We start from the raw sequence: 16,854 nt of genomic DNA, 5'->3' as shown, positions 1-16,854 counted from the left end.
GAATGCTACATGCTTCCTGGTTTCTATAAAGTGCAGCATGCATAATGCAAAGTCAACCACCAATTGAATCTTTTGCATCAGTTCATCCCTTGACTTCAATAGCTCCTGTGAATTCAAAGACATACTAAAGACCACAAGAGAAATCAACTTTATAAAAACCATAGAAGTGAGACTTGTACATTTACATGTGCATCAGCAACTTCTTTGTCAAGATCCTTGGAAACATCATCGTCCTCGAGCATGTTGCTGTGAACACTCTCCAACATTCCAATGTCATCTTGCAACTTTTTTTCCCTTGCTTCATCAACAGTAGTTTCAAGGCCCTTTTGAAGGGATGAAATCTTTAAACTTAGGCTACCAATAGCCATGAACATGCCCGCTCTTTGATGGAGCATACATTTTACCTCCTCCATTTGCACAATTACCTTTTTGGATTCTTCCATAGTTTTCAGTAGCATTGTCTTTTTGTTAGCAAGTAGCAACTCTGCCTTTTTTATATTTTTAGGTGCTAATTCATTGGCCCTAGAATATGGCCCAAAATCTTCCCCACTATCATGTTGAATGCTAATTGTTGCCCGTGATCAAATTGAATTTTGTCCTTTCACACACTACCTGCTAGTCAAGACCCATCTCTATCCTTGGAGAATCCATTCGCAATACGCCACCTCCATAATATGCTATCCAAATCCTTTTTCTTCTCCGATTTTCTCATTGACTCCTCTGCAAATTCTTCCCATGCCACAGGGGGCAGCTATTTAGTACTATGGGCATCTTGCTTGCCATACTCATAAGCAAAGCCCCTTGCAAATGCGAGGCCTACTTTGCTATTGATGGGCCTCTCTTGATCCCCTCTTGATACACTTTGTAGTGGAGCAAGAGTATGTCTTTGTACATGTCTTTGCTGGCCATTCTAGATTTAATTGGCCCTGTCCCCTTTTGGACCTTTAAAAAAAAATAGAGAGCCACAGCTCATCTGAGACATTTGAGGATGATAAGTGGCGAGGGTTCACACATGTTAAGCTAAGACCATGCTCAGCATTAAATTCCTCCTTTCTTTTGTAAAATAGCTTCTATTGTGGATTCTCAAAATGGGGCACATGGAACTTCGACATGGCTATCATAAAACACAACAAGGAAAATGTAGGGAGCTCAAGTTTTGACCTTAATTGAGCTGAATCACAAAGGAAACTGAAAGACAAAATATGAAGATGAGTCAAAAATCCTATACTACAAACCTCGAAACCTCCAATGTAAGATGTGAGAAGTGGTTGCCAACCTAAACCAACAAGGAGAAAGTGTCGCCAGATGATCAATATTGAAGAGTTGTTGAAGAAGCAAACACAGAGGTGGGAGAGAGAGAGAGAAAGCTCAACATCCACAAAGAGGAAGCTTGGCATCCATGAAGAGAAAGCTCGAGCATGCAAGTACGCATCAAGCCACATCCTCCATGCACATTCACAAATTCATGATTGCATGGGCTCAAGTTTCAATTATATCGCTTGACAAAATTTTCAAAGTTTTGAACTTCAATTACTAGTGCCAACCACTAGCCAACACCCACTATTTAGCTGAAAAAGTGGTCCACCTTAACATGCATAGACTCGGGATGGATATGAGAATATGTTAAGTGACCGATAGTGCATATGCTCTTATCCATCTTGTCACTCCACATACCTTGTACTATCTCAAATAGTACATAATACACTTGCACATTAGTAAAACCATAAGATACAAGTATTTTATGGTTATGTCATGCTATTTTAATAAAAATTGTACCTTGTATTTTATGACATGCTATTTGACAGAATTAGAGTTAATCAAATTGCATATAACATTTTACTTAAAGCTGCGATTCTTGGTAAAAGCTAGATCCAAGATGCTGAAAAAGGGTTGTTTGGTGATGAATGAACCCATCAAGATGTACTCATCAGTACCAACCGGCCCAACATTCAAGCATTGACATCAACATTCACTTCCACCTCTCAACCTCCTACAAGAGACTCACCAGCAAAGACAACAAGGATGAATAGCAACCAAACAAGTGTTGGTCCAAAAGGATCTACTAGAGGCCCAAGGGTACTTTGAAGGTGAATCATACATTTGGGTTCCGACAAAACCTTGACACCAAAGCCACCCCATCATTTAAACAACAAACCTCGACCTCGAAGAACAAAACAATGCCATCTATAAGAAAGGTACAATACCATTGGGTTTTCAAAAGACTCATAGAGGCCCAAGGATAGAATGGAGGACAAAGCCTCTAAAAACATCATCATCAATAAATCAGAGGTAAATGTCAAATTCAAGCCTTCCGATTATGTGAATCATTTAAGAGACTCCTTTCCAAGAATCTCTCTCCACTCATTGAGGATTGTTTGTGCCTCTACATGGTTAAGCTGGTCATCTACATTTGCCTCTTGAGGCACAAAAGCCACTGGCACGTTTGGCATGTCTTGGGGGGTCTCTTCATTCATGTGTGGTCTATTTGACAGAGACACTATTGGCTCTGGTCTCCAAATTTTATATTTGGAAACTTTTCATGCAAGGCTCTTACTCCACACTTTGCCATGGAGGATGCAAGATCTCATATGTTGCTTTCATCATTATTGAAAGTGGTCTCGATGAAGTCTTGATCGATAGTCATCAAGAGTTTGAGTTCTTATCCTTGAGGACCTATGTCCACTACTGCATGCGGTGTGAAAAGCACATCTCATCGGTAGCAAGCGACAATACACAACTGGGAGGAACGTAAGGTGGGAGAGAACATGCTAAAGTGTGTGATGGCAGAATTGCAAGGTATGGGGGTTGTGTATGTGGCTAAAGATGTGGGGGAGCATGTGCAATGAAAGGGATGACTAGTGGATGTGGAGCATGGAAAGCAGGATGGAAAGGTGGACGTGGAAGGAAGGGTTGTGGTGAATGTGGAAGGATGGGTTCTAGTGGATGTACTGGTGGATGAGGCCATGGATGAATAGGTGAAATTGATGCCAATGCATCTCGTTTGCCTTTGCAGGCATGCCATGCATCCTTTATGTATGCTAGCCACTAGGCTTGTAAAGTGGTAGCCATCAAGTTTGCATGAAATTACCACACATCTTGCATGATGGACATTGTAGTGCTCCAAAATGATTAGTCAATGATGACCATCTTATAGTATGATATTACTTCAAGGAATGACACGTTTTTAATGGATATTGGATGAGAAATGTACTTGTTAATCCATCGAGATTTTGCATTAAGTGGGCTTCGAAAGCCAATACAAGATAAATCTCCACCTATGGCTCGTGAAGCTAGATCCGGAGCTAGATTGGCAACTATGACTCCTAACTTTAGGAAACCCATGATAGTTGAGAACATCCGGATTCAAGATTTGGAGAATGCCCAGTATCAATCTTGCGGTCAGGATATCCACTGAGTATGGTCGATAATGATGATATGAGAGCTGCATGGAATGGTATTGCTAGCTATGGACTGGGCTTCAAGCTCCCTTCATACAACACATTGTGTATGGCATTGTTAGATAAGGCATATGCAGAAGCGAAAGAGCACATAAATCATAGCATTTTTGAGCAACTACATAACACCGGATGCACAATTGTCTCATACAGGTGGACAAGCATAAACCATCATGCTTTATTGAATGTGGTGGTTATATCGCCACGTGGTGAGTCCTTCCACACTTCAACTAATGCCTTACATGTAAAGAAGTCGGGGACATATATAGCTGGTGTATTATCAAAGGAGTTAGACCTTGAAAAGTTTGTGCAGGTTGTCATGGATAATGCCAAGAGTTGTAAAAGGTGGATAGAATATTACAAAGAGAGTATACCAACCTATATGCATTTGCCTATTGTACGCATACTTTAAATCTTGCATTGAACGATTGGTATAAACAAGTGCCATGGTTCAAAGAGATTGTTTGTGAGGCTCGAGACATCATGAAGTTAATATGATCAAAGCAATGTCTCAAAGCAATCTTTATTTCTTGTGATGGTTCTACCATGCTGCAATTGCTAGCAACCATGAGATTTGCTATGTACTTCTACACTTTGCAGTCCCTTGTGAAAAATAGGAGTTTTCTTATAACGACATTTCACTATGATGCATTTGAACGATGGATGTCAGAGTTGACCGATAGGGCAACAAAGTAGAAAATGCATTACCTGAAAGAAAGATCGAGATCCCCTACATTATGGAAACGGTTTGAGGATGTTGCTAATGTTATGAAACCTATATTATATGCGCTTAGGGATTTGTACTCAAAGGCTCCAAAAATAAAAAAAGCGTGAATGCACTTTTGGAGTAATGAGCAAGCTCTTATTGTGAGAAATCCCCCTACTTTCCCAAGCTAAGAGAATGAGAGAAGACCATTTAATGCTATAAAATGCAAGGAATTGTGGCAATTGTTTAGGCCTCGATGGGAGCAATCTCACAATCCCTTGCATACTGTTGGGTACCATTCAGACCCCAAGTGGTGGAATATGAAGCCTAAAGAGATCCCAATTGTTATGCGACTTTCATAAGGTCGTGCGAGAATATTATCCCCAAAACCATGAGTTTGTAAAGTGTTGTAACAAGCTAGCCAAGTATCCATGCAAGGAGGGGTTGTTTGCATCGGGCGATGTTCAAGCATTGGTAGAAATTACATCTACTTGGAAATGCTAGATGATGAATGGTGGCACGTGCGAGATTCTACGCACAATTGCCATGAGGGTTCTTTCTTGGACATGCTCAAACTCAGGCTCAGATAGAAATTGGAGTCAGTACAAGTACATTCATAGTCCTTTACAAATAAGACCTCTGGAGGATCAGCCTGAGAAGTTAGTGTACATCTATGCCAATCATAAAATACTAGAAACATTAGGAGATGTGGGATATGAGGAGAAAGTTCCAAAATGGACCTACGATATCCCGCCTGATGCTATCCAACCTAAATCAGTCCCATCATTGCAGATCCCAAAACCCAAAGAAGAGGATGAGGAAGGGACTGATGGTGCAACATCTGAGGAGGATAGCAATGAGGAGGATGAATCGGATGAAGATGAAGGAAATAATATTCACCTTCCACATGGGTCTGAAGATGAGGACATTGATGACGAACATGATGAGGATAGTGACTCGTGAATTGTGGCAATCTCATTGTATTCTGAATGTGTTCTTGTTTTTAGTATCTTCAACTGGTAAGACCTTTGCAATGGCAATCCGCACACCAACTGTTGAGAAGTTCACAGGGGAAGGATTTCACACATGGTCTACACAAATGAGATATCTCCTGATGCACCAAAAGCTTTGGAAGATTGTAAAAGAAGACATACCCACTGCACAAAATGATGCTTGGAAGGAAAAAGATGAAGCAGCACTATCACTCATTGGATTGCACTTGGGTCCAAACATAATTCATCATATAGACTCTAAGGATCATGCCAAGGATGCATGGGATGAGTTGAACACAGTGTTTGGTGCAAAAGCCAAAAACCAAGAAATCCATCTTAAGATTGAATTTTATGGTATGCACATGGGCTTCAATGAATCCATGGCACAATTTGTCAACAAAATCAAAAGCATTATGACTCAACTAGAGGGCATAAATGCAAAAGTAGGAGAGAAAGATGCACTTGCAATTCTCCTTAAAAGCATGCCTGCAGAGTATAGTGCATTGACAACCACTTTGAAAAATTTGCCAGATCCAAAGTTTGAAGAATGTGTATCCTCTCTTCTCGAAAAAGAAAGAGAGTTGAAGGCATCGACATCGACATCGACATCAACACTCAATAGCTATAATGAAGAACAAGCACTATTCAGTAAAACATCAGTGAAATGCTACCATTGCGGAAGGATGGGTCACTATCAAAGTGACTGCAGATTTCTATACTTTCCTAAGTGCAATCGTACCAAGGTCAAAACAAGATCGACCAAAAGCAATGATAAGTTTCAAGCTAATGAGGGGCAGATACTAGGACACAAGCACTATTTTTCATCTTGCAGAAGTATTTGACCAGATTGTGAACATGTGTGTTGCATGTGAGAAGGGAGACGTAACATATGAAGCTCCTTTATTTCTAAATCAAAAGACAAGGGTGGCTAGAAAAAAAGAGGTGACCGCATGGATGTGGAGGCTAATAAAGTACTTACAAGACACTTATGGAACCATGGTAGTAGAGAAACTCCTCAAGAAATAATATTTTTTTGGTAAGAAGGACAAAGACCATTGCATTGAGGAGTCCATCAACATACAGGTGAAGCATGATACATAAGTGGATAAAAGTTCATAAAGATGGGTTACAAGAAGTTACCTCATTTGTGAAAAAACAAATCCCACAATAGGTGTTGACATATGTATAAAGGCTAGCTAGTTGAGCGCCAATGAAGATGTCAAGAAAACTCAAAAAAGGCTTTCAATTCAAAGTAGATATAACTTTGAAATATGGAAATCTTTTGGTGTACAAAGGATTTTCAGATGAGGACTTCGTAATTGATGGTTCAATATGGGACAAAAGCCACAACTATTCTTCATTGATGAAATTTCTAGAGTGATATTTGAAAGTTCATTGATAGAATACTATATACTAGCGCCTAGAGAAGGAGGAGCAAGAGAAAATAAGACACAGCAAACAAGAGATAATAAACTTCTCATCAACTTGAGAAGAGATTTATTTATTTTTTTTTGTTCAGATTTCTCATTGTAGCAAAACCACCAAAAAATTTTGCAAGGAAGAATCTCCAATTTCTTGCTTCTCTTTAATCTTTATTATATTGACATTGACGAGATGTAGGCTGAAGAGGGCTCTGTTGCTTTTTAGATAGAGTACTAATGGAAGGTGTTTGATAATACCATTACAATATACTCTGAGATTTTGGTGGTGCTTTTGATGTGACTCTACTTTTGATGTAATGTCATGCTATTCCTAGAAAGATGTTATTAACTCCTTTTATAATTTCACTCTGAATTTCCATAAAGAAATCCTTTCAAATTTTATTTAAAATTAAGGGTTTTGTTTATCTTTTAGAAAAAAAAATGTTAATAAGAAGGTTCAATTTTTTTTTCAAAAGTAACATTATAAATCGTAGTGTCTAACCTATCCTCGCTCTCTTTAAAAATCCATGCATCTTTTATTGGGTTGGCTTGGTAGAAATCGCCATAAGTGATAACATCCACATCACTGAAATGATCATAGAAATTCCTTTTCAAAGATCGCATATGAAGGTCAGCAAAATTTAATGAATGCTCGAGTAAGATTTGGCCTTCTCATTAAAGGCGAGGGAACCGTAGTGATTGGGACTAGATTGCTTATTTTACCCCAAAAATAATCGCTAACATGCAAGCCCATCCAATTATAGAATCATGAACCACTATTTAATCTCATGCCACTATGGTGACTGATAATTAACGGCACTAAAAATAATCAAGAAATTTTTTGCCCCAAAAATAATCGCATGCAAACCCATCCAATTATAGAATCATGAGCCATTATTTAATCCCATGCCACCGCAATGACTCGTATTCAATTGCACTAAAAATAATGGGGACGTCCAAATAATCATGAAGGAGCTACCATGTCGGTGATTGGTAATTAAGTGGTAATTAAATCACATGCATCCCGATTACTGGCGCACCTTTGGGCACCGCCCACAGATCATGGATGGGCAAGATTGCCCACATCATAGATGCATTCAATGCACCCTTAATATTCAATACGACATAGGATGGGACATGCCAGTGGCCACTACGACATAAGAGGGAAACAATAAAAATTTTCATCATTCCTACAAAAAAGCACATATTATTACCTAATGACAAATACTTTAAACAAATAAGATCCCTCAACAAAAAAAAAGGGTTATATTTGATGATATGCACCCAAACGACAAGATATATCTTTTTCTCACAGATGGAGCTAGATCACACTCATCTTGAAGCTCCACCAAGACCTATTAACAGTGATAATGTAAGTAAAAGTTTAAACCCACAAACTCACAGGCATGCTCTACTATAGGCACAGCTCCTCAGCTTGTGTTCTATTATTTTAGGCCAATGGGCTCTACATTGACACCAACAATGTATATATGATGTCATAATAAACCTTGTGTGGTAGGGCATTTGTTGTGTCAAATACAAGTCTGCATGATTTTTTAATCAATCTTGGAGGGGGGATTTTCGACAATTGTTATTAGGACTTATGCCCATGTCGGTCGACGAGCCATCAACATATATATTGGGGACTTTCTTTAAATTTCCCCTCCAAAATGGTCTAGAGATACAAACACAAATTGAATCCTATCCCCATGCTTTTGTAGGCTATTTTAGGCCTCATCTCTCCTTAAGTCTACTCCATGCATTCTATTATACAAGTAGTACCCGTATTGTGTTAATATAGACACTTATTCACACATGGACAGCCATTGAATCTGATCCCTATGCTTTTGGAGCCTTTGTAGGCCTTTTCTCTCATTGAACCTACTTTGTGTGGAATACTTTGATAGTTATACCCATAATTGTATCAATATAAACACTTTTCTCCATAATTGTATTAATATAAACATTTTTTCCCATAATTGTAGTAATATAGTTATACCCATAACTGTATTAATGTAGACACTCTTCTCCAACATAGATGTTGTCAAAATTTTGCATGGTTGAGAGTAGAGTGTTTATTGTAGAGATGGTGCATCATGGTTGTGTGTGTGTGTGTTGGTGGGGGGGAGAGAGAGAGAGAGAGAGAGAGAGAGAGAGAGAGAGAGAGAGAGAGAGTTTTAAATGGTGTTCCCATCACACCAACATGCACTTGGTGCATCGTAAGGTAGCTAAGAGAGAGGAAGAGAGACAAAGAGATAGATTGTTTTAAACCTCATAGGAACAACTTGCATTCTTATCACACCAAAGGGTTCATATGGGTGATACAATTCACACCAAACGATTTTCTCGGAAGTCCATGTGTCTTGCAATTGTTGCCGTGGCCTTCACAGTGACTATTGTGGCTAGTTTCAACCATGCAATGCTTGATGAGCTTGGCTTTGACCATCAAGGCGATTTGCGTGGGCCACTACACTATATTCAAGTCTAGACTATAATTCCATTCATCGTGGTGGTTGACATATGCCAGTTCCTCCACCATGAGCACATGCAGTGCCACATTTTCCACATCACCAATTGTTTGATGGTTGAAATAGCTAACTATAGCCTCCATACCTGCACCGGTTGATGTGGTGGTCGACTTGGGCCACTACGAGTGTATCCCAACCCACCATCGTGGTTGGCAAGACTAGTTTTGAGCCTATGTTCTCCACCAAGCAAGTGCAATGCCATGTGTTTTGCATCATCGAGAACTAGCATGACGGTTTCAATAGATTAAGTATATCCTGTAAGTCCATGTGGCACAGTGCCACCACACAATAAATCTAGCAATACTGCTGCAGTGAAGGAGCCTACAGTGAGATGGTTCCTAGTAAAACTTCAATTGTGGTGGAAATTAGGGCTTTTCCGTATGAATTATAGTGATCATGCCACACAAAAAAATTGGTGAGCGCGTGGGCAAAATATTCCATGTCATCATGAGTGAATCAGCATACTAGTGCACATCATGACACACCCAAAAGTAGTTTCGCAATTGGCTATACTCGTCGATCATGCTTTGGGCCCCTTGCAAGGTGTTATGCCACCAATCTTGCAAGATCCAAGGCATTGCTATGAGCTAGCTTGATAGACCTATATCAAGGAAAAGTTATAAGTGTTGTAAGTCTAGTTTGTAGGATAGAGATATGTACATGTATTTTTGTGATTTGGCTACTTAAGGAATGAGACTCTTTTGTTGGGTATACATACACTTTGATTTGAGTATTCTTTAATATTATCCTTGGATGTTTTGTATGATTTGCATCTATTATACTTGAATAAGTGTGAAGGTGTGTGTGAGTTGCCTCATTTTACTTTCATTGTTCAGATGTAATGTATTTGCGTGTAAGTACTCTCGTGAAAATAAAATCTTATGACCACTATTGCACTCCATAGATTCACAATTGGTGCACAAAGTATGCCTCTTTAAGCTATTGTATATATGCTGATATATTGCTCTATAGTTCAAGGGTAGTTCAAGATGACCATCCTTGTGGCATATCAAAATCACTTATACTCTCTTTGCAAGCTACCTACCATGCATTGATTATGCATTCAAAGAAATTCAAAATACTTGCTTCTCAAATTGGTAGCTGTAAAGTGCAAACCAAAATCATTAGAGTACAATTTAGACCTCCATAATGGATGAATTTCTCTCTCGTATAGAGAGGAACATGAATATAGTTTTTATATAATCCAAGACTGCAAGCTACTGAAATCTCTCTTGTTACACATAATCTTTAAATGATTTCCATAATATTTAAACCACTCTCCCACTTTGCACATGGTACTTTTCTTTAGCATCCTTTCACTCTCTATCAAAAAGCTTCACCAAATGCAAGGCAAAATTTATAGTTTCATTTTTGGTGCCATATTTGTGTCATCCATATTTTTGGTGCCATATTTATGCTGATGGCATTTGAGAAAGCTCATTTTTTTGAGAGATTGAGTCAAGTGGAGCCACATCAACACTTCAAATCCTCTCTCTTTCTCCCTCTCATTGCTAATTTCTTCATATTCTTCCCTTCAATTCTCTCTCTTTCTCCCTCTCTCTCAGCTTTCTCCCCCCTTTTCCATGCTGCGCATTGAATTCATCTTCTTTTTCGATCTCGGGAAGGCCTTATGAATCATACTCATCTTATTTCATCTTGCATCTTCTAGTGATGCCTAGGAAAAAAACAACTACTAACATCAATTGCATCACTTGCATCATTCCTCAAATGTGTATGGCTCTAGCTAATACTCTAGCATCTAGACTTAAGCGTGTGGAACTTCATTGACAATGTGGCCTGCAATTAAAGTATTGGTAGTTGTAGGGGGGATTGCAAAATTATCGAGCTTTTCGACATTGAGAAAGGTATTATATAACAATAATGAGGTGCATCTTATTGGCATACATACCCCATTTACAAGATTTCAATGTACATGGCCTCTTTACTGTTATAGAATTCAATATAATTCTAGAAGATTCTAACATAGAATTCAATATAATTCTAGAAGATTCTAACATTGTTGCCTTCATAACCACCTCTTAACAGCTACCTTTCCCACTAAATTAATACCTTTATTATTAATACATATGACCATGAATTTAGAAAGCCTTGTTATGAGGTCTCTAATGGAAGCGGCTCAGTCACTAGAAATTAGTCCATGCTACAATTGAAGCTAACAAATACATACCTTGAGTATTCAAGAGCGTAGGAGACAGAGTCCCAACCAAAGACACTACTCACGGGATGTTAACGAGTGGCCTTGCCGCACATTAAAGCAAAGCAATCGGTCAACAAATAATCTTGCAACACATTCAAGCAATTTACCTCATTAGGAAAGGAAGTGGCTTTATGTAGCTTGTGTGTGCACATGCTTGCACGTGCGTGCGTTCATGTGTGTGTGTGTGTGTGTGAGAGAGAGAGAGAGAGAGGCATTCAGCATTTTGTCCTTGACGAACTTACAATTTAGATGTAATGGAGAACTTTAAACAAAATAAGATGCCTTTAGGGTGCTACAAGGTCAAACGAGAAGATCCCTTAGGCAAACGACCTATGAGTTTGGATGAGTGGATTGGACACAATTTAAAGAACTTAGTGTTTCTTTCCAAAAAGACACCAATAGAAAAATAATTCTGCACTAATAATCCCTCTTGCAAAGGTATGTCAGATTAAGGAATCAGCACCACCGTTTTGCTGGAAAGTCTCTGTTGCTAGATGTTGCAAAAAATATATACAAATATGCTGCAGCGCTCTTCGCAATCTCTTCACCTCCTTTTCAAGTGATCTGGGGGGAAAAGTAAAATCCTTTACATTGCAATCACAAAGAAGTTATGCAAACATGTAAAAATCTGAGACACATCTTTAAACATACAGAAAAAAGTCTGTAGGGAAAGTATGAGGCGGCTGCAAATCTGGCTTGATTGAAGAACTTGTAACTTTTGCACAAAAAATCCAGCCATGTTTTCCCGTCAAGCTTATAATTTAATAACAATGCATAGCAGACAATACACAAGATATCACAACTTCCACACAGAAACCAATACAAGGCTGTGACTTACTTTTCATTATCCACCTTGAGTTCCAAAAATAAATGTTCACGTTCCATCAGGTTCATCTGGTAAGAGCAGCAATGGCAGTATAAGCCATGCCAACCAATAAAGTAGACAACCAGTTGAAATACCAACTGATGTCTTATGTGCCATCTTCACCATCTGATCATTAGAAAACTTGCTGTGATCAAATTTTTCCCTTGTTTTGTAAACCCTTCAAAAAACACTAGCAGAGTCTACACCCACTTGTCCACTATGCATCTAAACATACGTAAATTCCAAATAAAAAGAGTTCATGAGGCCCTGTGATTAAATTATAAACAAGGACTATCACCATCTCAGGGGCCAGAACTCTCATTTTGAATGCAAAAACTGGAAAACCATGCATGAATCGCATTCCAGTGAACGTAGGGAGGGAGGTCTTAGTAGCAAGTCAAGCCCTAGAAGAGTTGCGACTTCCTTATATACAAGGATAAGGGGAAGGAGCTACTCTCCGAAACGCTCACCCAATTCTCAATTGCCTACAAAGGAAGTCCTTCAAATAATCTCATCAATGCTTATTTGTAATTCAAGCTCTCTACACTAAGCACCATACTTTTCCATAGAAACTAAAAGAGGGCTGTCATTAACTAGCTAAATCCAGAAATCCCCTCACTTTATTAAGCCTAACAACAGGAGTAGATCATTGTATGATCACACACAGGTATGCAGAAACACAAAAGCCATGTCACAGCACTCTCCAGCTAACTCTATTGACCTCCCTCCCTTTTACTCCAGATCACAACATGGACTACGTATGACAATGTACACCCTCACTATCCTACGCTACAGCAGCAAGTAGGCAGCTGGTCCACTGCATCATACAAATGTGACATCCACTTCTCATCATGATTAGATTACAATCTCACTGAATTACAGAAGAATAAGCAAAAATACGTATTGTCCAAAATTGGTGACCTGAACATCATCCCCTTCCACTGAAACCAGAAAAAGAGGACTCAGAGCAGCTGCAGGGCAGCTTAATATATTGCTAGAACCCTTGCATGTATTGGTGACCAGAACAGCATCTCACTTACACTGAATCCTAATATTTTCCAAAGGCATCGAACACTACTTCATGAAACTCTATTACAGTTGGATGGAAAACAAGCACCCCTTAGCTTGCACCCATTTAGAATTTTCTCTATTTAGCACTTCAGCCTCATCTACAGATTGTTCATAATCCTACATTAAGGACCTACATAACACATTAGCCATCTTTCATGCCACACTGCATGCATCATATAGCTAGACACTGCAAATGCAGCCAAGGCAACATCGTTTCTCACCTTTGCAATTAGGAAAGACCTAAACTAAAGAAGGTACACCAGATCACCAACATTGATAAGATTCACAAAATGTAGATTGGCCCGACTTAGTGGAAATTAGTTCTAACGCCAAGATCTGTGCCTCAGCCATAGTCACAATGAAACGTGTTTCATTGGTAACGAAACGTTTCGAAACTTGCAACATGTTTCAAACGTTTCATTACCAATGAAACGTGGAGTACCTTTACTTGTACTAACCTAAATCAAAGAGATTAATATTTCAGTAAACTTTAGTTAAAAGTTTGAAATTTAAACTTTGTAATCTAGATTCTAGTCTCTATATTACTAATTTTGAAAGTTCATAGCTCACTCTCTAATTTAAATTATCTCTAGTCTTCTGTAAAAACTAGTTAGTAGCAACTTACAGGCTAGAGTACTTACAAAATCATTGGGCATTACAGGCATTGTATTAAGGCATTTTGTGATTTTTAAGCTTAGTTTGCATAGTTTCAGCATACCATTTGTATGCAGGGCATAAAATTTGCATTTTTTAAGACCCAAATATACAAACTGAATTTTCGAAACTCCTCCTGTTTTTTTGAAACGTTTCAAAACGTTTTGAAACATTTCACGTTTCTAAGTATTGAAGCGTTTCTTTGAACTCTGGCCTCAGCCATGCTCTGCATTTGAAGTTTGAACCACGCCAAATTGAAGACGCTTATAAATTGGGACTGCATGTCCTCAAGTGCAAGTACGAGCAGGAAATTAAACCAATGGCACTGACCCAAAGAGAGGCAAGTAAACCATCCACTCACAATTGCTACGTAGACTTATCTACTAATCTCTGTCCATTTTTCGAAGCTGTAATTCTGCCCCATATATATTTGAAAGTAGTAATACTTGGTCTAGAATGACAAGGGACGATTGGCACAGACAAGCAGTAAGTAGAAATTAGAAATTGTTAAAGACAAATGGCAAGGGACTAAAAGAATCTGCATATTTCTTATGCACTTGGCTGGTATAGTTCCTGCAAATGAAATAGCTCTGAGGGTAACTTTCACCACCAAGATGCACAATCAAAGCTGTATCATGCATCCCTAAATGCTTTGATCAGTGCTAAAAATGTAAGAAAGAAATCCTCAGAAACAAGGATGGCTTTCAGCTTTTTTTTCCACTACCTAGTCTTACAAAATAACAAGATCACATTATAATTGAGCGTATCCATATATTTACCAATCAGACCAACAAGCGTTGCCAAAATTACACATCAAATACAAGCACTCCCATTAGTAATCAAGTTAGGTTATATACTATGTACAAATCATAGCATAAAATTATAGAATTACACATGCATATGCATAAATTGACAACGAAAAAACACACACAGGATTGCCACATGCATCAATTAATTTTCATGCACACACATACAAGAAGAATGCAAGAAAAAACGAGTAGCTATACAAGTGAGGGTATACACGCAGCACTGACCCTTATTTGCACACTTTGAAACATGGAGACTCTGAAACAAAGGACATTCAACGCTGACAACTAGTGTGCGCACATGAAACCATCTAAGGTATGAAATACATGCAGCAGCCTATATGTACATGGTAGTCATCCCGAGAGCAACGTGGGATTTAGATAGAAAGGCAGACAAGAAAGAACTTCACGATGGAACTTTTGAACTTAGGGGATCAACTGACCTCGAAGCAAGAGCGCGGAATAATGAGGCCCTGAGCTCAATCTGGACACCAAGGAAGCTTCTGATCTTGCGTTGTGGAATGGCTGAAAAGACTCTAGGCTCACAATGGCTCCTCGTAATCTGCCACAATGATTGCAAAATCAATAGAAATTACCAGCCTGCAAAATCGAAGTGAGCTCTCCATGTGTTCCCTCCGAGAGCATAAATTATACAAACATGAACATTCACGTAAATCCAGCTCTAATTCTGATAGCGTAATCGAAGAGAAACCATTTTCACTTTTTGTACTCCATGCCTCGTTTAACAAATCGTGTACAATATACTTGTAAATCCGATAAGCTAGGAGCAGATTCTTGCACTCATTCCGCAAGAGATATGGCACCGGAAATTCTGACAGCTAAATCAAAACTGCATAACGCCAATGAAAGTCGTCAGAGCAATTCACCTCCATCATGATATTGTACTATAGGGCACTGGAGCTTCGATGACGAGTACTGGGAAAACAAGATCTAGCTTGTAGCAAACAAAAATACGCCAAGGCCGAGGAGCAAAGGAATGGCGACTCAACAAAGTTTGCGTCAATGTGCGCCTTATGGGGAACCCAGTTCTATTCAGCTCACAAAAGAGCTACAGGCTGAGTAATCTTCAGGCGAAATGCGGAGCTGACATGACGAGCCATAACCCAAGTACCGGCGAATCACTAAAAATGAAGCATTTACTTACGCTAAACAACACGTCCCATTACACAAGACCAACGGGATGCGAAAACGACGACGGCACAGAACTCCACGGCAGAGCTCTTGCTAATGATCAAAGGGAGAAATGCATGCGGCACAATCTTTTTAGAGTCGAGAAAGTTCCAATTTGCTGCCAAAAAGATCTCACCGCAGAATGCGTGAAGAGAGTTGGCGTAAATTGGAGGGAGGCTCGGAAGCAACATTTCGGAAGGAGGAAGTTCGTCGGGCAGCCGATTTGCAGCAAGTTTGCGATGCGAGCACCATGGACTTCAGGAACCCCGACGAAGCTCTCGCCATCACTCTAAACTTTTGCAAATGAAGTAGGGTTTCTGTTGCCAAATTGGATATAACCCACACCTTAGGGTTTGCTCATCCACCACCTGACCTACTGCCGAACTTTTGGCGATTAATGCCTAGGGCTATGGAGGCTTGTAAATAAACATACCAACAACAATGAATCGCAATATGTGGACAGGCTCTTTATAGGGCGCTGTTTCACTCCTATCACATGAGGTTCAAGCGGTCTTATAGTTTGGCTTTCCAAACCTGGGTAGCCACCCATGTATATACTCGGATTCTTTCATCTCTTGTGGATACATAAATCACCTAATAATGCAATAGCCCTAAGTCTGGCATCTAACTGAGGCTTCAAGGTGTCAGCCTTCAAAATCTACAATGTTTTCCTCATTAGTGTCTATGAGCTGCTAGAATGTCATCCACATAGAGGATGACTATCAACAAATTGCCTCTTTCTCTCTTGACATATACGACTTTCAACTTGACTAGTCTATGTTTTGAGCTTGGATTCATGAGCTAGCTTTTTGCCCTTACAAGGAAATCAAACAAGTTCCATCCATTGTTTTTGATACTTTAATCATCCTAAAACCCCTTGTTAGCATCTCAAACATTACTGTGTTCCTCTGGAACCAAAGTGTTTAATACAATAAGGGAACTTGTCT

The 16,854-nt window shown here is 39.2% G+C and overlaps 1 protein-coding gene across 5 annotated transcripts; it reads right to left on the bottom strand.

The window, feature by feature from the left end:
• Nucleotides 1-11,307: 11,307 nt before the first annotated feature.
• Nucleotides 11,308-16,337, bottom strand: LOC147888229 (uncharacterized). 5 transcript variants are annotated; one of them, XR_015543146.1, is made up of 4 exons: nucleotides 16,044-16,334; nucleotides 15,160-15,278; nucleotides 12,159-12,311; nucleotides 11,539-11,884 (listed from the first exon to the last, which is right to left on the bottom strand). XR_015543146.1 is itself a non-coding variant. In XM_087393821.1 (4 exons), exons 1-3 carry the CDS (start codon nucleotides 16,190-16,192, stop codon nucleotides 12,195-12,197), a joined length of 288 nt encoding a protein of 95 aa, XP_087249947.1. In that variant the 5' UTR covers nucleotides 16,193-16,334; the 3' UTR covers nucleotides 11,548-11,884; nucleotides 12,159-12,194. The 5 variants fall into 5 exon arrangements, 4 of the variants coding, with proteins under 4 accessions (XP_087249945.1, XP_087249947.1, XP_087249948.1 ...); XM_087393821.1 differs by having other exon boundaries at nucleotides 11,548-11,884; nucleotides 12,159-12,214; XM_087393819.1 differs by lacking the exons at nucleotides 11,539-11,884; nucleotides 12,159-12,311 and adding an exon at nucleotides 11,308-11,402 and having other exon boundaries at nucleotides 16,044-16,337.
• Nucleotides 16,338-16,854: the final 517 nt, after the last annotated feature.

The sequence above is a fragment of the Dipteris shenzhenensis genome, chromosome 22 (genome assembly GCF_047967505.1).
Source record: "Dipteris shenzhenensis isolate YYH24624 ecotype China chromosome 22, Dip_SZ_1.0, whole genome shotgun sequence".
Lineage (NCBI taxonomy): Eukaryota > Viridiplantae > Streptophyta > Polypodiopsida > Gleicheniales > Dipteridaceae > Dipteris > Dipteris shenzhenensis.
The sequence above is the reverse complement of the archived record's forward strand: the minus strand, read 5'-3'. Positions and strand labels throughout refer to the sequence as shown.